Genomic DNA, 26,019 nt, shown 5'->3' on the forward strand with positions numbered 1-26,019 from the left:
AAACACTGGTCCCGAGCAACCTCCTCTAACGTGTGACGTGGTGCTCGAGTAAGAAGTAGGTAGAAAGGTGGATGTCACTGCAGTTGCCTGCGAAATCCACTTGTCTAACTCATCAAACATCATCTAACCCCCAAATGGAATAGCCTCTACTCTCTATAAAAGAAGGGGAGCGGCGGAGGAGCTGCGCTGCTAGCCTACCAGGGCTTAAGTTATAAGGCAGCAGCGTATGAGAAGCCCTCGTACTAGCGCCGAAGGCGGGAGGAAGCGTGTGGGGGATATAGCCCGGGTCCCGGTGAGTGCAGGGGAAGCTGCGGCTGCTAGCCGCGAGAGATATGTCGTTTCAGCGGGCGGCGGGAGGGGATGCTCTTTTCAAGCACCCCGCTGTGTGTTTAAGAGGCGGCGGTATACGCTGCCGCTGACAGCCGCGCTGTGTCTCCCTCAGCCCTCCGTCTGTAGAGGAAGGAGGGGCGGGCGGGGGAGCTGACATGAAGCGGGAGTGTATAGCCGGCCAGGGAGTGTTTTAGACCGTTTGTTCTGTCCCAGCGCCAGCGGAAGGAGGGGGGCGGCGGGGAAGCTGCGCTGCTGAGTCCCAGGGCTTAGAGCCAGAAGGTAGCAGCAATGTGTGCGGTCCGCGGGAGGATGTCTGTCAAACTGCCTCCTGGATCCATGAAGAAGCTATGGTTACCGTAAGTGTAACTAGGGCCCCTTTACAACCAGTACTCACTGCTGACTCTGTGCTCCGGATTTTCTGAGGAGAGATGCAGATCCCCTTTAGTAGGGATCATTGTCTCTCTATTCTGAAGACTTTCGTCCCCCTTTACATTAGGGTAACTCAGTCTCAGTACTGAAATGGAGCAGGAGCTTCCTTCTTGTGCTTGTACCTCCTTGGCACAATTTTTCAAACTGAGGGATGTGAAGGGGGAGGAGCCGGCTGTGCAGACAATGCTAATTTTTAGATTGTGCCACACCTCCGGTTGCAAGCTTCACATCCCTACTGTATAAGACTCCAGTGTCCCCTAGTGGATGAAAGAGAAAGGAGGTTTACTTCTTTCTTTCCCGACCGCTCTTCTATGCAGAAGGGAAATATCTGCTGTTTATTGAGAGATGCTCCCTGTAAGGAATATAGAAATTTGCCACTTGTAGCTGAACTTGCAAAAGACCCCTCCCAATTTACATCAGTTAAATTAAAGTCTCCCATGATTATGACTTCTCCCTTTAAAGCCATTTTAGTGATGTCCAACAATAGATTCCTGTCCAAATCCTGCCCCTGGCCAGGTGGTCTACAGATCACCCCAATGCGAATAATGTCCTTTTCCACGGTTTCTGTGGTGACCCAAAGGGCCTCAGATTTGTCTTCAATGTTTTGTATTAATTGAAGTAGCATTTATGCTTTTTCCCCCACATACATTGCTACCCTTCCTCCTATACTGACCATTCTATCCTTCCTAAATAAATTGTATCCTGGTATAGCTATGGCCCAGTCATGATTCTCATTGCACCATGACTCTGTAATTGCCACAATATCCAGGTTATCCCTGGTTATTATCACAATTAGCTCTGGAATTTTGTCTCCTAAGCTCCTAGCATTTGCACACATAGCTTTAAGAATTATGTCTGTGCATCTGTTATTAGTAGCCATGTCCAGACAGTACAAAATAAATGACAAGTTTAAAGTTGAAATTACCTGTTTGGTGATGTTGCTCAGTATTTGGTATTTGTTTTTTTAACTAATCAGGAATCACACTCTGTCCTTTACACCACGACTACACCTCGCTAAATGTAAAGATATAGTAAACCTGACCACAAATGGCCAAATAGGTGTACTATATACAAGGAATTATTTAATACCTGCATCATCTAACAAAATGAAGGTTATTTAATAAAAGGTTGCTAAACTGAGAAATTTAGATCCCATACAAATTAGACGCTCCACAAAAAAACACAATACTACTTATATATGATCCCTAAATATAAACTTCTGCTTGTTACTTTTAATAACACTATAGTGATGTTTGTAATAACTCTCTTCATGTGATGTTTGTCATGGATAACCTTGTGTTATAAATACCCAACTGAGAACAGGGCTGATGGCGGAGGAGGGTGTAGAATAAAAGATTGCTGTAGTGACTGAGCAATGAGAATATGTGACTTCTGTAATAAGTGTTTATTACTCACCTGTGCTGATATCTGTAGGGATCTCCTCCTCCTTACACTGCTGATCACCCCTCACATACGTCTCCTCTTCTCCCCCTGTATCTTCTGCCTTCATATCAGTCACATACGTCTCTTCTTCTCCCTCTGTATCTTCTGCCTTCATATCAGTCACATACGTCTCTTCTTCTCCCTCTATATCTTCTGTCTTCATATCAGTCACATACGTCTCTTCTTCTCCCTCTATATCTTCTGCCTTTATATCAGTCACATACGTCTCTTCTTCTCCCTCTATATCTTCTTCCTTTATATCAGTCACATACGTCTCTTCTTCTCCCTCTATATCTTCTGCCTTCATATCAGTCACATACGTCTCTTCTTCTCCCTCTATATCTTCTTCCTTTATATCAGTCACATACGTCTCTTCTTCTCCCTCTATATCTTCTGCCTTCATATCAGTCACATACGTCTCTTCTTCTCCCTCTAGATCTTCTGCCTTTATATCAGTCACATACGTCTCTTCTTCTCCCTCTATATCTTCTGTCTTCATATCAGTCACATACGTCTCTTCTTCTCCCTCTATATCTTCTGATTTCATATCAATCACATAGGTCTCTTCTTCTCCCTCTATATCTTCTGCCTTTATACAAGAAAGACGTTCTACCTAAATAACCCAAAAAATACAATGGCATTTGCATATTGTTTGATTAAATTGAGGTGAAACAGTATAATATTAATGTATTATATGCACACAGCTTCTCTGAACATCATATAGTGACAATCACTTTGGTGTATTGGATGAGACCCTAAATCCCACCTACCTGATCCTCCTGTGGGATCCTGTGATTCTCCTCTGTACAGTCCTGGGAATACAGAGGACGGGGACATCTCTCTGGGGTATCTCTGTTACTGGGTCCATCTGTAGGAGACACACAGTGACTGAGTACAGTGTATATATGTGATTATCAGATGATGTGTGTAAATAGGGGGCCCCCATACCTGCTCTCCCATGTACAATACATGACAGTCTCCTCTTACCCAGTGATGTGAGGGGCCGGTGATTCTCCATCATCACGTCCTTGTACAGACCCCTGTGCTCCTCTATATACTCCCCCTCCTGCATGGAGACATAGTGACATCCTGACACCTAATAGACACCTGACACATACAGTGATAGTTATCACACAGACACGTCCCCTGGTGTTACTGTATAATGTCTCATTCCCAGCAGTCACCTCTCCAGTCATCACCCAGACACACCCCCAGGTGTTACTGTATAATGCCCCATTCCCAGCAGTCACCTCTCCGATCATCACCCAGACCACATTCCCCGGTGTTACTGTATAATGCCCCATTCCCAGCAGTCACCTCTCCAGTCATCACCCAGACACCCCCCCCCCCGGTGTTACTGTATAATGCCCCATTCCCAGCAGTCACCTCTCCAATCATCACCCAGACACATCCCCCGGTGTTACTGTATAATGTCCCATTCCCAGCAGTCACCTCTCCAGTCATCACCCAGACACGTCCCCTGGTGTTACTGTATAATGCCCCATTCCCAGCAGTCACCTCTCCAGTCATCACCCAGACACATCCCCTGGTGTTACTGTATAATGCCCCATTCCCAGCAGTCACCTCTCCAGTTATCACCCAGACATGTCCCCCGGTGTTACTGTATAATAACCCCATTCCCGGCAGTCACCTCTCCAGTCACCACCCAGATACATCCCCTGATGTTACTATATAATCCCCCATTCCCAGCAGTCACCTCTCCAGTCATCACCCAGACACATTCACTGGTGTTACTGTATAATGCCCCATTCCCAGCAGTCACCTCACCAGTCATCACCCAGACACATCCCCCGGTGTTACTGTATAATGCCCCATTCCCAGCAGTCACCTCTCCAGTCATCACCCAGACACATCCCCCGGTGCTACTGTACTCCCAAGTCTCCTCAGACCCCAGTCATGTTCCTGTATTATTACTATAGATAGAAGTGACGTTATTGTGACGCTCCCAGATCCCCTCACCTCGCCAGTAATGTCCCTGTATTATTACTATAGATATGTGATGTCACTGTGACATTCCCAGATCCTATCACCTCCCCAGTCATGTCCCTGTATTATTACTATAGATATAAGTGATGTCACTGTGACAGTCCCAGATCTCCTCACCTCCCCAGTCATGTCCCTGTATTATTACTATAGATATAAGTGATGTCACTGTGACGCTCCCAAATCCCCTCACCTCCCCAGTCATGTCCCTGTATTATTACTATAGATAGAAGTGACGTTATTGTGACGCTCCCAGATCCCCTCACCTCCACAGTCATGTCCCTGTATTATTACTAGAGATATAAGTGATGTCACTGTGACGCTTCCAGTTCCCCTCACCTCCCCAGTCATGTCCCTGCACTATTACTGTAGTACCCTAGTGATCTGAAGGCCTTTGGACACTATGAGGGAGCAAATCAATTAATGAATGTGTAGATCTATAAGGTAATAGAGATGCTGCCAACTGATGTATACCATATATGTGATAATAACTTGGATCTTTCTAGTGATCCAATAATGTATAGTGTGTTTATGCATGTTATTATTCTGTGCCTGCTGAAGGTGAGGGGACTCTGGTAAGCGCGCAGTGCGTAACGGAGATCATGGAGAAGCTTCCAGTGTAGCGGCGGTTTTGTTGGTGGGCTGACTAAGGGGAGAGAAAAAGGCTGAAATAACTGTTTAAGGTGGCCTATAACTTCTTACATATTAAAACTAGTATACTTACCGGTGGAACTGTCTTCGTATCTGTGGAATAGCCTGAAATCACAAAGGAAAGGTACGATAGGTAAATGTGCATAGTCCTATCTGGCTACATCACATACTAATGTTATAGGCGACCACTACAGGGGTAGGTTATTTCTTAAGCGATTAGAGTATTGGGCTCTAAATAGCTTGGGTGGAGGCACATTGCACATATACACTGTACCCCCAGGTAAAAGAGGGGTTACATTACTATAGATATGTGATGTCACTGTGACGCTCCCAGTTCCCCTCACCAGTCATGTCCCTGTATTATTACTATAGATATAAGTGACGTCACTGTGACACTCCCAGATATCCTCACCTCCCCAGTCATGTCCCTGTATTATTACTATAGATATAAGTGACGTCACTGTGACACTCCAAGGTCCCCTCACCTCGCCAGTCATGTCCCTGTATTATTACTATGGATATAAGTGACGTCACTGTGACACTCCCAGTTCCCCTCACCTCACCAGTCATGTCCCTGTATTATTACTATAGATATAAGTGACGTCTCCCAGTTCCCCTCACCTCGCCAGTCATGTCCCTGTATTATTACTATAAATATAAGTGACGTCTCCCAGTTCCCCTCACCTCCCCAGTCATGGCCCTGTATTATTACTACAGATATGTGATGTTACTGTGACATTCCCAGATCCCCTCACCTCCCCAGTCATGTCTCTGTATTATTACTATATATATAAGTGATGTCACTGTGACATTCCTAGATCCCCTCACCTCCTCAGTCATGTCCCTGTATTATTACTATAGATATGTGACGTCACTGTGACGATCTCAGATACCGTCACCTCCCCAGTCATGTTCCTGTATTATTACTAGAGATATAAGTGATGTCACTGTTACACTCCCAGATCCCCTCTCCTCCCCAGTCATGTTCCTGTATTATAACTATAGATATAAGTGATGTCACTGTGACACTCCCAGATCCCCTCACCTCCCCAGTCATGTCCCTGTATTATTACTATAGACATAAGTGATGTCACTGTGACGCTCCCAGATCCCCTCACCTCCCCAGTCATGTCCCTGTATTAGTACTATAGATATAAGTGATGTCACTGTGACGCTCCCAGATCCCCTCACCTCCCCAGTCATGTCCCGGTATTATTACGATAGATATAAGTGATGTCACTGTGACGCTCCCAGGTGTGTGATATACATTTGCTTCATACTGAGCAGTATTTTCAATCCCCACAATTACATATAATAAAATTAATAATAACAATAATAACAATAATAATAATAACGACACTAAAGGCTGCACCCCAGTATAAAAATAATAACGGATGTCTTTAAAAGCAGGACGCCTCAGGCCATTCCTCCAGTATTGTAGGACATCACCACCACTCCCAATGTATAATAATAATACCAGGACACCACAAGCTGCTGTTCCTGTATAATAATAACAACCGTACACAAAAACCTGCTCCCCCTGTAAAACACTAATAACAACAGGACACCACAGGCCGCTCCCTCTGTATAATAATAATAATAATAACAACAACAGGACACCATAGGCCGCTCCCCCTGTATAATAATAATAACAAGACACCACTGGCCGCTCTCCCTGTATAATAATAACAACAACAACAACAACAGGACACCACAGGCTGCTCCCCCTGTATAATAACAATAACAGGACACCACAGGCTGCTCCCTCTGTATAATAATAACAACAACAACAACAGGACACCACAGGCCGCTCCCTCTGTATAATAATAACAACAGGACACCATAGGCTGCTACCCCTGTATAATAATAACAACATGACAACACAGGCTGCTCCCCATGTATAGTAATAATAACAGGACACCACAGGCTACTCACCCTGTATAATAATAATAATAATAATAATAATAATATCAGGACACCACAGGCTGCTCACCCTGTATAGTAATAATAACAGGACACCACAAGCTGCTCCCCCTGTATAATAATAATAACAGGACATCACAGGCTGCTCCCCCTGTATAATAATAATAACAGGACACCACAGGCTGCTCCACCTGTATAATAATAATAACAACAGGACACCACAGGCTACTCCCCCTGTATAGTAAGACGCCATTACCTGATCTCCACGGACACTGGGAGGCTGCAACAGTCGATGAAAATTCACTTCCTGTATGTGGAACGCAAAGTCCGGAAGTAAGGTGGAACGCACAGTCCGGAAGTAGGGCATGATTGGCACAGGCTGCTTACTGGTTACTGGCCCCTCCCCTCCTTCACCCCGCCCACAGCCCTGCCCTCTGTAACGATTATTACTATACATGTCCTCAGTGCAGTAGGCCGGCGGCCATTTTCTTGTAGACCAGTCCGGCAGCAGCAATAGGTTCCCTGGCCGTGTAGTGACGTCAGGAGCGGCGGCCATTTTCCCCTGGTCTGAGCTCCTCCTTCCTTCTATCATTCCCACAAGGCAGCAGGAGCAGAGAGCAGCCATTGCTGTGTCTGGCAGCAGGTAATGATATTATTATTATTATTCTATAGGCTGAGCAGCTCTGGTGTCAGGTTCTGTACTACAGGGGGAGCAGCCTCTGGTGCCATGTTATAGTGCAGCTGGAGCAGCCTCTGGTGCTGCATTATCCCTGTACAGGTGGCTGACACTCTAGTGTCCTATTACCGTAATACAGGTGGCGCAGACCCCGCCGTTACCCTAATACAGGTGGCGCAGACCCCGCCGTTACCGTAATACAGGTGGCGCATATCCCGCCGTTACTGTAATACAGGTGGCGCAGACCCCGCCGTTACTGTAATGCAGGTGGCGCAGACCCCGCCGTTACCGTAATACAGGTGGCGCAAACCCGGCCGTTACCATAATACAGGTGGCGCAGACCCCGCCGTTACCGTAATACAGGTGGCGCAGAGCCCGCCGTTACCGTAATACAGGTGGTGCAGGCCCCGCCGTTACCGTAATACAGGTGGCGCAGACCCCGCCGTTACCGCAATACAGGTGGCGCAGACCCCGCCGTTACCGTAATACAGGTGGCGCAGGCCCCGTCGTTACCGTAATGCAGGTGGAGCAGACCCCGCCGTTACCGTAATACAGGTGGCGCAGACCCCGCCGTTACCGTAATACAGGTGGCGCAGACCCCGCCGTTACCGTAATACAGGTGGAGCAGACCCCACCGTTACTGTAATACAGGTGGCGCAGACCCCGCCGTTACCGTAATTCTATACATATAATGGCATTGTACTATACAGGGGAGCGCTATGTGTTGTCCTACTCTACAGGGGGAGCGACCTGTGTTGCCCTTTTATACAGGTGGAGGTGCCTGTGGTGTCTTGTTACTATTATTATATAGGGTGAGCGGCATGTATTGTCTTTCTATACAGAAGGGGTGGCCTGTGTTGTCATAATATACAGGGGTAGCATCCTGTGCTGTCATAGTAATACAGGAGGAGCGTCCTGTGTTATCATTATATACAGGGGGAGCGGCCTGTGTTGTCATAATATACAGGGGTAGCGTCCTGTACTGTCATAATATACAGGGGTAGCATCCTGTGTTATCATTATATACAAGGGGAGCGGCCTGTGTTGTCATAATATACTAGGGTAGCTTTCTTTGCTGTCATAGTATACAGGTGTAGTATCCTGTGCTGTCATTATATACAGGGGGAGCGGCCTGTGTTGTCATAATATACAGGAGTAGCATCCTGTGCTGTCATAGTATACAGGGGGAGCGGCCTGTGTTGTCATAATATACAGGGGTAGCATCCTGTGCTGTCATAGTATACAGGGGGAGTGGCCTTTGTTGTCATAATACACAGGGGGAGCGACCTGTGTTGTCATAATGTACAGGGGTAGCTTCCTTTGCTGTCATAGTATACAGGGGTAGCATCCTGTGCTGTCATAGTATACAGGGGGAGTGGCCTGTGTTGTCATAGTGTACAGGGGTAGCATCCTGTGCTGTCATAGTATACAGGGGGAGTGGCCTGTGTTGTCATAATATACAGGGGTAGCATCCAGTGCTGTCATAGTATACAGGGGGAGCGACCTGTGTTGTCATAATATACAGGGGTAGCGGCCTGGGTTGTCATAATATACAGGGGGAGCGGCCTGTGTTGTCATAATATACAGGGGGAGCGGCCTGTGCTGTCATAGTATACAGGAGGAGCGGCCTGTGTTGTCATAATATACAGGGGGAGCGTCCTGTGCTGTCATAGTATACAGGGGAAGTGTCCTGTGTTGTCATAATATACAGGGGTAGCATCCTGTGTTGTCATAATATACAGGTGTAACATCCTGTGCTGTCATAGTATACAGAAGGAGTGTCCTATGTTGTCATAATATACAGGGGGAGCGTCCTGTGCTGTCATAGTATACAGGGGGAGCAGCCTGTGTTGTCATAATATACAGGGGTAACATCCTGTGCTGTCATAGTATACAGGGGGAGTGTCCTGTGTTGCCGTAATATACAAGAGGAGCGGCCTGTGTTGTCATAATATGCAGGGGTAGCATCAGTGGTCGAAGTGGAAATTTTTAAATGGGGGTATGCAAAAGTCAAGGACTCAATCATGCGCTCGCTCGCGCTCCAGAAAAGGGGGCGTGGTCACTTAAAAGGGAGCATGTCTAGTGTAGTAGAACCCCTTATATTATCTAGTACTGGTGCCCCTTTCACCTTATAGCACACGGTACGAGCTGAAATTCACATTGTACTGAATGAGCTGAAATTGTGACAGCAGGGACAGCAAGAGTGACGATAGGGAGAGAGAGTGACGACAGGGAGAGAGAGTGACGACAGTGACAGCAGAGAGAAAGAGAGTGACAGCAGGGAGAGAGTGACAGTAACGACAGGGAGAGAGGGTGACAGCAGGGGAACATAACCTGACTCATTTGTCCTGGCGGCGGCGGTGAGCTAGCACGGCACTCTACACAACCGCCGACCGCCGAGCAGGGACGGGAGCAACATGTGCAGCAGGATGGCCATTTCCCTCGCCTCCTGCTGCACTTTCATTTCCGGGTCAGTGGAAGAAGTGGCGGTATACCATACCGCTGTATACCGCCCCACTTCAACCACTGGGTAGCATCCTGTGTTGTCATAGTATACAAGGGGAGCAGCCTGTGTTGTCATAATATACAGGAGGAGCGCCTGTGTTGTCATAATATACAGGGTAAGCGGCCTGTATTGTCATAATATACAGGGGTAGCATCCTGTGCTGTCATAATATACAGGGTGAGCGGCCTGTGTTGTCATAATATACAGGGGTAGCATCCTGTGCTGTCATAGTATACAGGAGGAGCGTCCTGTGTTATCATTATATACAGGGGGAGCGGCCTGTGTTGTCATAATATACAGGGGTAGAGTCCTGTACTGTCATAATATACAGGGGTAGCATCCTGTGTTATCATTATATACAAGGGGAGCGGCCTGTGTTGTCATAATATACAAGGGTAGCTTTCTTTGCTGTCATAGTATACAGGTGTATCCTGTGCTGTCATTATATACAGGGGGAGCGGCCTGTGTTGTCATAATATACAGGAGTAGCATCCTGTGCTGTCATAGTATACAGGGGAAGCGGCCTGTGTTGTCATAATATACAGGGGTAGCATCCTGTGCTGTCATAGTATACAGGGGGAGTGGCCTTTGTTGTCATAATACACAGGGGGAGCGACCTGTGTTGTCATAATATACAGGGGTAGCTTCCTTTGCTGTCATAGTATACAGGGGTAGCATCCTGTGCTGTCATAGTATACAGGGGGAGTGGCCTGTGTTGTCATAGTGTACAGGGGTAGCATCCTGTGCTGTCATAGAATACAGGGGGAGTGGCCTGTGTTGTCATAGTGTACAGGGGTAGCATCCTGTGCTGTCATAGTATACAGGGGGAGTGGCCTGTGTTGTCATAATATACAGGGGTAGCATCCAGTGCTGTCATAGTATACAGGGGGAGCGACCTGTGTTGTCATAATATACAGGGGTAGCGGCCTGGGTTGTCATAATATACAGGGGGAGCGGCCTGTGTTGTCATAATATACAGGGGGAGCGGCCTGTGCTGTCATAGTATACAGGAGGAGCGGCCTGTGTTGTCATAATATACAGGGGGAGCGTCCTGTGCTGTCATAGTATACAGGGGAAGTGTCCTGTGTTGTCATAATATACAGGGGTAGCATCCTGTGTTGTCATAGTATACAGGTGTAACATCCTGTGCTGTCATAGTATACAGAAGGAGTGTCCTATGTTGTCATAATATACAGGGGGAGCGTCCTGTGCTGTCATAGTATACAGGGGGAGCAGCCTGTGTTGTCATAATATACAGGGGTAACATCCTGTGCTGTCATAGTATATAGGGGCAGTGTCCTGTGTTGCCGTAATATACAAGAGGAGCGGCCTGTGTTGTCATAATATACAGGGGTAGCATCAGTGGTCGAAGTGGAAATTTTTAAATGGGGGTATGCAAAAGTCAAGGACTCAATCATGCGCGCGCTCGCGCTCCAGAAAAGGGGGCGTGGTCACTTAAAAGGGAGCATGTCTAGTGTAGTAGAACCCCTTATATTATCTAGTACTGGTGCCCCTTTCACCTTATAGCACACGGTACAAGCCGAAATTCACATTGTACTGAATGAGCTGAAATTGTGACAGCAGGGACAGCAAGAGTGACGATAGGGAGAGAGAGTGACGACAGGGAGAGAGAGTGACGACAGTGACAGCAGAGAGAAAGAGAGTGACAGCAGGGAGAGAGTGACAGTAACGACAGGGAGAGAGGGTGACAGCAGGGGAACATAACCTGACTCATTTGTCCTGGCGGCGGCGGTGAGCTAGCACGGCACTCTACACAGCCGCCGAGCAGGGACGGGAGCAACATGTGCAGCAGGATGGCCATTTCCCTCGCCTCCTGCTGCACTTTCATTTCCGGGTCAGTGGAAGAAGTGGCGGTATACCATACCGCTGTATACCGCCCCACTTCAACCACTGGGTAGCATCCTGTGTTGTCATAGTATACAAGGGGAGCAGCCTGTGTTGTCATAATATACAGGAGGAGCGGCCTGTGTTGTCATAATATACAGGGTAAGCGGCCTGTGTTGTCATAATATACAGGGGTAGCATCCTGTGCTGTCATAATATACAGGGTGAGCGGCCTGTGTTGTCATAATATACAGGGGTAGCATCCTGTGCTGTCATAGTATACAGGGGAAGCAGCCTGTGCTGTCATAATATACAGGGGTAGCATCCTGTGTTGTCATAATACACAGGGGGAGTGGACTGTGTTGTCATAATTGACGGGAGGAACGGCCTGTGGCATCCTACTCTACAGGGGGAGCGGCCTGTGTTATAATATTTACTTCCTTTCGTTCCTCACACTCACTGCTTGACCCATTCCAGTCTGAGTTCCGTCCACTCCACTGAAACTGCCCTTACAAAAGTCTGCAATGACCTCCATGCTGCTAAATCCTACTCTCTACTTATTCTTCTTGATCTCTCTGCTGCTTTTGACACTGTGGACCACCCTCCTACTGCAAATCCTTCACTACATTGGTCTGCGTGATACTGCCCTCTCCTGGCTGTCCTACCTCTCTGACCAGTCCTTCTCTGTCTCGTCTCATGACTCCACCTCCCCCTCACTTCCACTAACTGTAGGTGTCCCCCAAGGTTCTGTCCTTGGACCTCTTCTTTTCTCTAACGTCCTAGTGGATGCTGGGGACTCCGTAAGGACCATGGGGAATAGACGGGCTCCGCAGGAGACATGGGCACTTTAAGAAAGAATTTAGATTCTGGTGTGCTCTGGCTCCTCCCTCTATGTCCCTCCTCCAGACCTCAGTTTGAATCTGTGCCCGGACGAGCTGGGTGCTACTTAGTGAGCTTGCTATAAGAAAGTATTTTGTTAGGTTTTTTATTTTCAGAGAGATTTGCTGGCAACAGACTCCCTGCATCGTGGGACTGAGGGGAGAGAAGCAGCCCTACTCACTGAAGATAGGTCCTGCTTCTTAGGCTACTGGACACCATTAGCTCCAGAGGGATCGTACACAGGATCTCACCCTTTGTCGTCCGATCCCGGAGCCGCGCCGCCGTCCCCCTCGCAGAGCCGGAAGACAGAAGCAGGGTGAAAGAAGCAAGAAGACTTCGAAATCGGCGGCAGAAGACTCCAGTCTTCATATGAGGTAGCGCACAGCACTGCAGCTGTGCGCCATTGCTCCCACACTACACCCACATACTCCGGTCACTGCAAGGGTGCAGGGCGCGGGGGGGGGCGCCCTGGGCAGCAATTAGAGACCTCTTTGGCAAAAGTTTGCATAATATACAGTTGGGCACTGTATATATGCATGAGCCCCCGCCAAAATTGTACATGAAAGCGGGACAGAAGCCCGCCGTCGAGGGGGCGGGGCTTCTTCCTCAGCACTCACCAGCGCCATGTTTTTTCTCCACAGCACCGCTGAGAGGAAGCTCCCCAGTCTCTCCCCTGCAGTTACACGGTAGAAGAGGGTAAAAAGAGAGGGGGGGCACATAATTAGGCGCAAAAATCAATATAAACAGCAGCTACTGGGTTAACATTAAGTTACTGTGTGATTCCTGGGTTAATAGCGCTGGGGTGTGTGCTGGCATACTCTCTCTCTATCTCTCCAAAGGGCCTTATGGGGGAATTGTCTTCAGATGAGCATTCCCTGAGTGTGTGGTGTGTCGGTACGTGTGTGTCGACATGTCTGAGGTAAAAGGCTCCCCTAAGGAGGAGATGGAGCAAATGTGTGTGAGAGGGTGTCTCCGTCGACAACGCCGACACCTGTTTGGATATGTGTAATTAAGTGCTAAGGTGAATTTATTGCACAAAAGATTAGAGAACAGACAGGGAATCTACCCATGTCTGTCCCTATGTCGCAGAGACCTTCAGAGTCTCTCAATGCTCACTATCCAAAATAATAGACACTGATATCGACACGGAGTCTGACTCCAGTGTCGACTACGATAATGCAAAGTTACAGCCAGAATGGCAGAAAAGTATTCAATATATGTTTATTGTAATAAAAGATGATTTGCATATCACTGATGACTCATCTGTCCCTGACACAAGGGTACACATGTTTAAGGGGAAGAAAGCTGAGGTAAATTTCCCTCCTCTCATGAGGAAAAAGAGCGGGAATCTCCTGACGTGAGACTGCAGCTTCCCACAAAGAATTCTCGGGCAATATCCTTTCCCCACTAGGGCCAGGATACGATGGGAATCTTCCTCTAGGGTGTCACAAAAGGCAGCCCTGAGGTTACAGCTATTCTCAGGGATCCTGCAGATACCGTGCACATTCTAGTATACTACTCAGACCGGCGATTGTGTCGGCATGGGTTTATAGCGCTGTGGCAGCGTGGACAGGTACCTTATCAGCAGAGATTGAGACCCTAGTATGTATATAGATATATATATATATATATATATATATATATTAAAGATGCTGTCTTAAGAGATATGTATATATAAAGCATGCCCATAGAGACATGAGTATACTGGGTCCTAGAGTCAAAGCTATGTCGATTTCTGCTTGACGGGTCCTGCACAATATGCAATGGACAGATGATGCCGACTTAAGAGGCATATGGAAGGCTGAGGATTGTGTGGAGAAGGGTTCTCGGACCTGGTCTCCACAGCTATAGCTGGTAATTCTGATGTTTTGCCTTATATCCCTGCACAGCCTAGAAAAGCACGACATTATCAAATGCAGCCTTTCGAATAGAGACAAGAAAGTCCGAGGTGCGTCCTTTCTTGCCAGAGGCGGGGGAAGAGAAAAGAAGCTGCACAACACAGCTAGCTCCCAGGAACAGAAGTCCTCCCCGGCCTCTACAAAAATCCACCGCATGTCGCTGGGGCTCCACAGGCGGAGCTAGGCCCGATGGGGGCACGCCTTCGAAAGTTCAGCCACAAGTGGGTTCACTCCCTGTTAGATCCCTGGGCAATAGATATTGTGTCTCAGGGATACAAGCTGGACTTTGAGAGGATGCCCCCTCACCGACGGCCCTGCCGGCTTCCCCCCACGAGAGGGAAACAGTGTTAACTGCAATTCACAAATAGTATCTTCAGCAGGTGGTGGTCAAGGTTCCCCTCCTTCAACAAGGAGGGGGTTATTATTTGACCATGTTGTAGTCCCGAAACCAGACGGTTCGGTCAGACCCATATTGAATTTAAAATCCCTGAACATATACCTGAAAAGGTGCAAGTTCAAGATGGAATCGCTAAGAGCGGTCGTTGTAAGCCTGAAAGGTGACTCGGGACATAAAGAATGCATACCTTCAGGTCCCTATTTATCTACCTCATCAGGCGTACCTCCTCAGAATTGTGGTACGGGATTGTCATTACCAATTTCAGACGTTGCCGTTTGGTCGCTCCACGGCCTGGAGAATATTCACCAAGGTAATGGCGGAAATGATGGTGCTTCTGCGGAAGCAAGGTGTCACTATTATCACGTATTTGGACGATCTCCTCATAAAAGCGAGATCAAGAGAGCAGTTGCTGAACAGCGTATCACTTTCTCTGGAAGTATAACGGCAACGCGGCTGGAGTCTATATATTCCAAAGTCGCAGTTGGTTTCTACAGCTCATCTGCCTCTCCTAGGCATGATCCTAGACACAGACCAGAAAAGGGTTTATCTTCCGATAGAGGGAGCTCAGGAGCTCGTGACACTGGTCAGGAATCTATTAAAACTGAAACAGGTGTTAGTGCATCACTGCTCTCGAGTCCTGGGAAGGATGGTGGCATCATAAGAGGCCATTCCCTTCGGCAGGTTCCATGCGAGGACCTTCCAGTGGGACTTACTGGACAAGTGGTCCGGATCACATCTTCAGATGCATCGGTTAATCACCCTATCCCCCAGGGCCAGGGTCTCTCTCCTGTGGTGGCTGTAGAGTGCAGATTCGGCATTCAGGACTGGGTCCTGGTGACCACGGATGCAAACCTCCGAGGGGGGGGGGGGGGGCAGTCACACAGGTAAGATATTTCCAAGGGCTGTGGTCAAGTCAGGAGACTTGCCTTCACATCAATATCCTGGATCTAAGGGCCATATACAACGCCCTACGTCAAGCGGAGTCCCTGCTTCGCGACCAACCGGTTATGATTCAGTCAGACAATATCACCGCAGTGGCTCATGTAAACCGCCAAGGCGGCACAAGGAGCAGGGTGGCGATGGTAGAAGCCACCAGAATTCTTCGCTGGGTGGAGAATCACGTACGCGCACTGTCAGCAGTGTTCATTCCGGGAGTGGACAACTGGGAAGCAGACTTCCTCGGCAGGCACGACCTCCACGCGGGAGAGTGGGGACTTCATCAAGAAGTCTTCACGCTGATTGCAAGTCGGTGGGAACTGCCACAGGTGGACATGATGGCATCCAGCCTCAACAAAAAGCTGCAGAGATATTGCGCCAGGTCAAGAGACCCTCAGTCGATAGCTGTGGTCGCACTGGTGACACTGTGGGTGTTCCCGTCGGTCTATGTATTTCCTCCTCTTCCTCTCATACCCAAGGTGCTGAGAATTATAAGGAAAAGTCGAGTGAGAACAATACTCTTTGTTCCGGATGGGCCAAGAAGGACTTGGTATCCAGATCTGCAAGAGATGCTCACAGAGGACCCATGGCCTCTGCCTCTAAGACAGGACTTGTTGCAACAGGGGCCCTGTCTGTTCCAAGACTTACCGCGGCTGCGTTTGACAGCATGGCGGTTGAACGCCGGCTCCTAACAGAAAAATGCATTCCGGATAAAGTCATTCCTACGCTGATCAAGGCTAGGAAGGACGTGACAGCGAAACATTATCACCGTATATGGCGAAAATATGTTGCTTGGTGTGAGGCTAGGAAGGCCCCCGCGGAGGAATTCCAGCTGGGCAGTTTCCTTCACTTCCTGCAGTCAGGAGTGTCTTGGGCCTGAAATTGGGTTCCATTAAGGTCCAGTTTTCGGCCCTGTCTATTTTCTTTAAAAAAAGAACTGGCTTCTCTGCCTGAAGTTCAGACATTTGTAAAGGGAGTGCTGCATATTCAGCCACCTTTTGTGCCACCAGTGGCACCTTGGGATCTTAACGTGGTGTTGAGTTTCCTAAAGTTACATTGGTTTGAACCACTTAAAACCGTGGAGTTAAAATATCTCACGTGGAAGGTGGTCTTGCTATTAGCCTTGGCTTCGGCTAGGCGTGTGTCAGAATTAGCGGCTTTGTCACATAAAAGCCCCTATCTGGTTTTCCATATGGACAGAGCGGAATTGCAGACACGTTCACAATTCCTGCCAAAAGTGGTGTCATCTTTTTATATAAACCAACCTATTGTGGTGCCTGTGGCTACTCGTGACTTGGAGGATTCCGAGTTACTTGACGTAGTCCGGGCTTTGAAGGTTTATGTAGCCAGAACGGCTAGAGTCAGGAAAACTGAGTCGCTGTTTATCCTGTATGCATCCAACAAGCTGGGTGCTCCTGCTTCAAAGCAAACTATTGCTCGCTGGATCTGTAACACGATTCAGCAGGCTCATTCTGCGGCTGGATTGCCGATGCCAAAATCGGTAAAAGCCCATTCCACAAGGAAGGTGGGCTCTTCTTGGGCGGCTGCCCGAGGGGTCTCGGCATTACAGCTGTGCCGAGCGGCTACTTGGTCAGGGGCAAACACTTTTGCAAAGTTCTACAAGTTTGATATCCTGGCTGAGGAGGACCTGGAGTTCTCTCATTCGGTGCTGCAAAGTCATCCGCACTCTCCCGCCTGTTTGGGAGCTTTGGTATAATCCCCATGGTCCTTACGGAGTCCCCAGCATCCACTAGGACGTTAGAGAAAATAAGATTTTACTTACCGGTAAATCTATTTCTTGTAGTCAGTAGTGGATGCTGGGCGCCCGTCCCAAGTGCGGACTTCTTCTGCAATGCTTGTATATTGTTATTGCTTACATAAGGGTTATGTTATAGTTGCATCAGGGTTGATCTGATGCTCTATTGTTGTTCATACTGTTAACTGGGTAAGTTTATCACAAGTGATACGGTATGATTGGTGTGGCTGGATGAGTCTTGCCCTGGATTCCAAAATCCTTTCCTTGTACTGTCAGCTCTTCCGGGCACAGTTTCTCTAACTGAGGTCTGGAGGAGGGACATAGAGGGAGGAGCCAGTGCACACTCAGAATCCAAAGCTTTCTTAAAGTGCCCATGTCTCCTGCGGAGCCCGTCTATTCCCCATGGTCCTCACGGAGTCCCCAGCATCCACTACGGACTACGAGAAATAGATTTACCGCTAAGTAAAATCTTATTTTCGCAAGGTTACACAGTAGTGAAGAAGATATCCGGTGAGTGTGAGACACCGAGCAGCCATCCCCGTGTGTCAGGAAGAAGAAAGACCCAGAGCCTCATCTCGGTGCCTCCACCTCACTCACTGACACATGACACATTGACCAGAAGATCCTGGAACTCACCAACAAGATCATTCAGCTGCTGACTGGAGAGGTGACTGCTGGGAATGGGACATTATACAGTAACACCAGGGGACGTGTCTGGGTGATGACTGGAGAGGTGACTGCTGGGAATGGGGCATTATACAGTAACACCAGGGGACGTGTCTGGGTGGTGACTGGAGAGGTGACTGCTGGGAATGGGGCATTATACAGTAACACCAGGCGATGTGTCTGGGTGATGACTGTATCACTGTGTGTGTCAGGTTCCTATAAGGTGTCAGGATGTCACTGTCTATGTCTCCATGCAGGAGGGGGAGTATATAGAGGAACACAGGGGTCTATACAAGGACGTGATGATGGAGAATCACTGGCCCCTCACATCACTGGGTAAGAGGAGACTGTCATGTATTGTACAGGGGAGAGCAGGTATGGGGGCCCTATATACACACATCATCTGATAATCACATATATACACTGTACTCAGTCACTGTGTGTCTCCTACAGATGGGCCCAGTAACAGAGATACCCCAGAGAGATGTCTCCGTCCTCTGTATTCCCAGTATTGTACAGAGGAGAACCACAGGACCCCACAGGAGGATCAGGTAGGTGGGATTTAGGGTCTCACCCATATACTAAAGTGACTGTCACTATATGATCTGTAGAGAAGATGTGTGTCTTATACACTGATGTTATACTGTTTCACCTCAGTTTAATCTGACTGTATGCAAATATTATAATAGTGTTTGTTTGTTTTTTAGGTAGAACGTCTGTCTGATATTAAAATAGAAGGTACAGAGGTAGAAGAAGAGACGTATGTGACTGATATGAAGGCAGAAGATATAGAGGGAGAAGAAGAGACGTATATGACTGATATAAAGGCAGAAGATATAGAGGGAGAAGAAGAGACGTATGTGACTGATATAAAGGGAGAAGATATAGAGGGAGAAGAAGAGACGTATGTGACTTATATAAAGGCAGAAGATATAGAGGGAGAAGAAGAGACGTATGTGACTGATATAAAGGCAGAAGATATAGAGGGAGAAGAAGAGACGTATGTGACTGATATAAAGGCAGAAGATATAGAGGGAGAAGAAGAGACGTATGTGACTGATATAAAGGCAGAAGATACAGAAGGAGAAGAAGAGACGTATGTGACTGATATAAATGCAGAAGATACAGAGGGAGAAGAAGAGACGTATGTGACTGATATAAAGGCAGAAGATAAAGAGGGAGAAGAAGAGACGTATGTGACTGATATAAAGGTAGAAGATATAGAGGGAGAAGAAGAGACGTATGTGACTGATATGAAGGCAGAAGATATAGAGGGAGAAGAAGAGACGTATGTGAGGGGTGATCAGCTGTGTAAGGAGGAGGAGATCCCTACAGATATCAGCACAGGTGAGTAATAAACACTTATTACAGAAGTCACATATTCTCATTGCTCAGTCACTACAGCAATCTCTTATCCTACACCCTCCTCTGCCATCAGCCCTGTTCTCAGTTGGGTGTTTCTAACACAAGGCTATCCATGACAAATACCACATGTAGAGAGTTTTCTCATACGTCCTAGAGGATGCTGGGGACGCTTTGAGAACCATGGGGTAAAGACGGGATCCGCAGGAGACATGGGCACTTTAAGACTTTAAAAGGGGTGTGAACTAGCTCCTCCCTCTATGCCCCTCCTCCAGACTCCAGTTAGATTCTGTGCCCAGCGAGACTGGATACACTTAGGAGCTCTCCACGGTTTCTCAGAAAAAAGACTTTATTTAGGTTTATAATTTTCAGGGAGACCTGCTGGCTACAGGCTCTCTGCATCGTGGGAGTGAGGGGGGAGAAGCAGGATCTACTTCTGTGCGTTTAAGGGCTCTGCTTCTTAGGCTACTGGACACCATTAGCTCCAGAGGTTCAGATCACTTGGTGCACCTAGCTGCTTGTTCCCGGAGCCGCGCCGTCACCCCCCTCACAGAGCCAGAAGACAGAAGCCGGATGAGTAAAGGAAGATCAGAAGACTTTAGTGATGGCAGAAGACGGCAGTTGGATCCGACGACACGCCTGTCGTTCCTGGGTATGATTCTGAATACAGAATTACGGAGAGTTTTTCTTCCAGTGGAAAAGGCTCTGGAAATACAGAACATGGTAAAACAGATTCTGAAACCGGCAAAAGTGTCAGTTCTTCCATGCACTCGATTGCTGGGCAAGATGGTGGTGGCCTACGAAGCCATTCTGTATGGCAGGTTCCATGCAAGGGGTGCTTCAGTGGGACCTGCTGGACAAGTGGTCCGGGTCTCACCTGGACATGCACCGGAAAATACTCCTATCTTCCAGGACCAGGATCTTCTTTCTGTGGTGGCTGCACAGTTCTCACCTTCTGGAGGGACGCAGGTTCGGGATTCAGGATTGGATCCTGTTAACCACAGATGCAAGTCTCCGAGGCTGGGGAGCAGTCACACAGGGGTGAAACTTTCAGGGAAAATGGTCAAGCCAGGAAGCTTGTCTGCACATAAACATTCTGCAATTAAGGGCCATTTACAACGGCATTCTGCAAGCGGAATATCTTCGCGGTCTGCCCGTCTTGATTCAATCAGACAACATAACAGCAGTGGCGTACGTAAACCGCCAGAGCGGAACAAATTTCAGCCTTATCAATTTTCTTTCAGAAAGAATTGCCCTACCTTCCGGAAGTTCAGACCTTCGTCGGGTGTGCTGCACATCCAACCTCCATTTGGGCCCCCAGTGAAACCATGGGATCTTAATGTGGTGTTTCAGTTCCTGCAATCTCCTTGGTTTGAACCTTTACGTAAGGTTGAGTTAAAATTCCTTACTTGGAAAGTAGTCATGTTGTTGGCCTTGGCGTCATAAAGGTGAGTTTCTGAATTGGCGGCTTTGTCTCACAAAAGACCCTATTTAATCTTCCATGCTGATAGAGCGGAGTTGAGAACTCATCAGCAATTTCTACCAAAAGTGGTTTCCTCATTTCACGTAAACCAGCCTATTGTGGTGCCAGTGGCTACTGATGCCTTGGCGGAATCGAAGTCTCAATGTGGTCAGAGCTTTGAAAATCTATGTCGCCAGAACGGTGCAGATTAGGAAAACAGAGGCTCTGTTTGTCCTGTGTGCTCACAAGATTGGGATTCCTGCTTCCAAGCAGACTATTGCACGCTGGATCTGTAATACGATTCAGCAGGCTCATTCTACGGCAGGGTTGCCGTTACCGAAATCGGTGAAAGCTCATTCTACCAGAAAGGTGATCTCATCCTGGGCGGCTGCCCGAGGGGTTTCGGCATTACAACTTTGGCGAGCTGCTACTTGATCGGGTTCAAACACCTTTGTGAAGTTTTACAAGTTTGATACCCTGGCTGAGGAGGACCTCATGTTTGATCAGTCGGTGCTGCAGAGTCATCTGCACTCTCCCGCCCGTTCTAGAGCATTGGTATAAACTAGAGATGAGCGGGTTCGGTTTCTCTGAATCCGAACCCGCCAGAACTTCATGTTTTTTTTCACGAGTCCGAGCGACTCGGATCTTCCCGCCTTGCTCGGTTAACCCGAGCGCGCCCGAACGTCATCATGACGCTGTCGGATTCTCGCGAGGCTCGGATTCTATCGCGAGACTCGGATTCTATATAAGGAGCCGCGCGTCGCCGCCATTTTCACACGTGCATTGAGATTGATAGGGAGAGGACGTGGCTGGCGTCCTCTCCGTTTAGACACTTGATTTACTAATTTTGGGGAGCATTAGGAGTACTCAGTAGTGTACAGTGCAGAGTTTTGCTGATAGTGACCAGTGACCACCACTTTTATTTATAATCCGTTCTCTGCCTGAAAAAAGCGATACACAGCACACAGTGACTCAGTCACATACCATATCTGTGTGCACTGCTCAGGCTCAGGCCAGTGTGCTGCATCATCTATATATATTATTTATCTGTCTGACTGCTCAGCTCACACAGCTTATAATTGTGGGGGAGACTGGGGAGCACTACTGCAGTGCCAGTTATAGGTTATAGCAGGAGCCAGGAGTACATAATATTATATTAAAATTAAACAGTGCACACTTTTGCTGCAGGAGTGCCACTGCCAGTGTGACTAGTGACCAGTGACCTGACCACCAGTATATAATATTAGTAGTATACTATCTCTTTATCAACCAGTCTATATTAGCAGCAGACACAGTACAGTGCGGTAGTTCACGGCTGTGGCTACCTCTGTGTCGGCACTCGGCAGCCCGTCCATAATTGTATATACCAGTGACCTAACCGTGGTTTTTTTTTTCTTTCTTTATACATACATACTAGTTACGAGTATACTATCTCTTTATCAACCAGTCTATATATTAGCAGCAGACACAGTACAGTGCGGTAGTTCACGGCTGTGGCTACCTCTGTGTCGGCACTCGGCAGCCCGTCCATAATTGTATATACCAGTGACCTAACCGTGGTTTTTTTTCTTTCTTTATACATACATACTAGTTACGAGTATACTATCTCTTTATCAACCAGTCTATATATTAGCAGCAGACACAGTACAGTGCGGTAGTTCACGGCTGTGGCTACCTCTGTTGTCGGCACTCGGCAGCCCGTCCATAATTGTATATACCACCTAACCGTGGTTTTTTTTCTTTCTTTATACATACATACTAGTTACGAGTATACTATCTCTTTATCAACCAGTCTATATATTAGCAGCAGACACAGTACAGTGCGGTAGTTCACGGCTGTGGCTACCTCTGTGTCGGCACTCCGCAGCCCGTCCATAATTGTAATATACCAGTGACCTAACCGTGGTTTTTTTTTCTTCTTTATACATACATACTAGTTACGAGTATACTATCTCTTTATCAACCAGTCTATATATTAGCAGCAGACACACGTACAGTGCGGTAGTTCACGGCTGTGGCTACCTCTGTGTCGGCACTCGGCAGCCCGTCCATAATTGTATATACCAGTGACCTAACCGTGGTTTTTTTTTTCTTTCTTTATACATACATACTAGTTACGAGTATACTATCTCTTTATCAACCAGTCTATATATTAGCAGCAGACACAGTACAGTGCGGTAGTTCACGGCTGTGGCTACCTCTGTGTCGGCACTCGGCAGCCCGTCCATAATTTGTATATACCAGTGACCTAACCGTGGTTTTTTTTCTTTCTTTATACATACATACTAGTTACGAGTATACTATCTCTTTATCAACCAGTCTATATATTAGCAGCAGACACAGTACAGTGCGGTAGTTCACGGCTGTGGCTACCTCTGTGTCGGCACTCGGCAGCCGCTCCATAATTGTATACTAGTATCCAATCCATCCATCTCCATTGTTTACCTGAGGTGCCTTTTAGTTGTGCCTATTAAAATATGGAGAACAAAAATGTTGACGGTTCCAAAATTAGGGAAAGATCAAGATCCACTTCCACCTCGTGCTGAAGCTGCTGCCACTAGTCAATGGCCGAGACGATGAAATGCAGCAACGTCGTCTGCCAAGGCCGATGCCCAATGGCATAGTACAGAGCATGTCAAAACCAAAACACCAAATATCAGTAAAAAAAGGACTCCAAAACCTAAAATAAAATTGTCGGAGGAGAAGCGTAAACTTGCCAATATGCCATTTACCACACGGAGTGGCAAGGAACGGCTGAGGCCCTGGCCTATGTTCATGGCTAGTGGTTCAGCTTCACATGAGGATGGAAGCACTCAGCCTCTCGCTAGAAAACTGAAAAGACTCAAGCTGCAAAAGCACCGCAAAGAACTGTGCGTTCTTTGAAATCCCCAAATCCACACAAGGAGAGTCCAATTGTGTCGGTTGCGATGCCTGACCTTCCCAACACTGGACGTGAAGAGCATGCGCCTTCCCACCATTTGCACGCCCCCTGCAAGTGCTGGAAGGAGCACCCGCAGTCCAGTTCCTGATAGTCAGATTGAAGATGTCAGTGTTGAAGTACACCAGGATGAGGAGGATATGGGTGTTTGCTGGCGCTGGGGAGGAAATTGACCAGGAGGATTCTGATGGTGAGGTGGTTTGTTTAAGTCAGGCACCCGGGGGAGACACCTGTTGTCCGTGGGAGGAATATGGCCCGTTGACATGCCAGGTGAAAATACAAAAAAAATCAGCTCTTCGGTGTGGAGGTATTTCACCAGAAATGCGGACAACAGGTGTCAAGCCGTGTTGTTCCTTTGTCAAGCTGTAATAAGTAGGGGGTAAGGACGTTAACCACCTCGGAACATCCTCCCTTATACGTCACCTGCAGCGCATTCATAATAAGTCAGTGACAAGTTCAAAACTTTGGGTGACAGCGGAAGCAGTCCACTGACCAGTAAATCCCTTCCTCTTGTAACCAAGCTCACGCAAACCACCCCACCAACTCCCTCAGTGTCAATTTCTCCTTCCCAGGAATGCCAATAGTCCTGCAGGCCATGTCACTGGCATTCTGACGAGTCCTCTCCTGCCTGGGATTCCTCCGATGCATCCTTGCGTGTAACGCCTACTGCTGCTGGCGCTGCTGTTGTTGCCGCTGGGAGTCGATGGTCATCCAGAGGGGAAGTCGTAAGCCCACTTGTACTACTTCCAGTAAGCAATTGACTGTTCAACAGTCCTTTGCGAGGAGATGAAATATCACAGCAGTCATCCTACTGCAAAGCGGATAACTGAGGCCTTGGCATCCTGGTGGTGAGAAACGTGGTTCGGTATCCATCATTACTGCAGAGCCAACTAGAGACTTGTTGGAGGTACTGTGTCCCCGGTACCAAATACCATCTAGGTTCCATTTCTCTAGGCAGGCGATACCGAAAATGTACACAGACCTCAGAAAAAGAGTCACCAGTGTCCTAAAAAATGCAGCTGTACCCAATGTCCACTTAACCACGGACATGTGGACAAGTGGAGCAGGGCAGGGTCAGGACTATATGACTGTGACAGCCCACTGGGTAGATGTATGGACTCCCGCCGCAAGAACAGCAGCGGCGGCACCAGTAGCAGCATCTCGCAAACGCCAACTCTTCCTAGGCAGGCTACGCTTTGTATCACCGCTTCCAGAATACGCACACAGCTGAAAACCTCTTACGGCAACTGAGGAAGATCATCGCGGAATGGCTTACCCCAATTGACTCTCCTGTGGATTTGTGGCATCGGACAACGCCAGCAATATTGTGTGTGCATTAAATCTGGGCCAATTCCAGCACGTCCCATGTTTTGCACATACCTTGAATTTGGTGGTGCAGAATTTTTTAAAAACGACAGGGGCGTGCAAGAGATGCTGTCGGTGGCCAGAAGAATTGCGGGACACTTTCGGCGTACAGGCACCACGTACAGAAAACTGGAGCACCACCAAAAACTACTGAACCTGCCCTGCCATCATCTGAAGCAAGAAGTGGTAACGAGGTGGAATTCAACCCTCTATATGCTTCAGAGGTTGGAGGAGCAGCAAAAGGCCATTCAAGCCTATACAATTGAGCACGATATAGTAGGTGGAATGCACCTGTCTCAAGTGCAGTGGAGAATGATTTCAACGTTGTGCAAGGTTCTGATGCCCTTTGAACTTGCCACACGTGAAGTCAGTTCAGACACTGCCAGCCTGAGTCAGGTCATTCCCCTCATCAGGCTTTTGCAGAAGAAGCTGGAGGCATTGAAGGAGGAGCTAACACGGAGCGATTCCGCTAGGCATGTGGGACTTGTGGATGCAGCCCTTAATTCGCTTAACAAGGATTCACGGGTGGTCAATCTGTTGAAATCAGAGCACT

At 47.8% G+C, this 26,019-nt stretch overlaps 1 protein-coding gene across 1 annotated transcript in view; it reads right to left on the bottom strand.

Annotated features, from left to right (window-relative positions):
- Positions 1-7,113, bottom strand: part of LOC134997526 (zinc finger protein 345-like) — a 33,899-nt gene extending 26,786 nt beyond the window's left edge. The window contains exons 1-5 of the mRNA XM_063951283.1: positions 7,037-7,113; positions 4,931-4,962; positions 3,190-3,268; positions 2,969-3,070; positions 2,176-2,811 (exon numbers count right to left, since the gene is read on the bottom strand). Coding sequence (XP_063807353.1) covers positions 2,176-2,811; positions 2,969-3,070; positions 3,190-3,223 — 772 coding nt within the window. The 5' untranslated portion in view covers positions 3,224-3,268; positions 4,931-4,962; positions 7,037-7,113. The remainder of the gene's footprint in view (positions 1-2,175; positions 2,812-2,968; positions 3,071-3,189; positions 3,269-4,930; positions 4,963-7,036) is intronic.
- Between the last annotated feature and the right edge of the window lie 18,906 nt (positions 7,114-26,019).

Source organism: Pseudophryne corroboree, unplaced genomic scaffold (assembly GCF_028390025.1).
Source record: "Pseudophryne corroboree isolate aPseCor3 unplaced genomic scaffold, aPseCor3.hap2 scaffold_1443, whole genome shotgun sequence".
Classification (NCBI taxonomy): Eukaryota; Metazoa; Chordata; class Amphibia; order Anura; family Myobatrachidae; genus Pseudophryne; species Pseudophryne corroboree.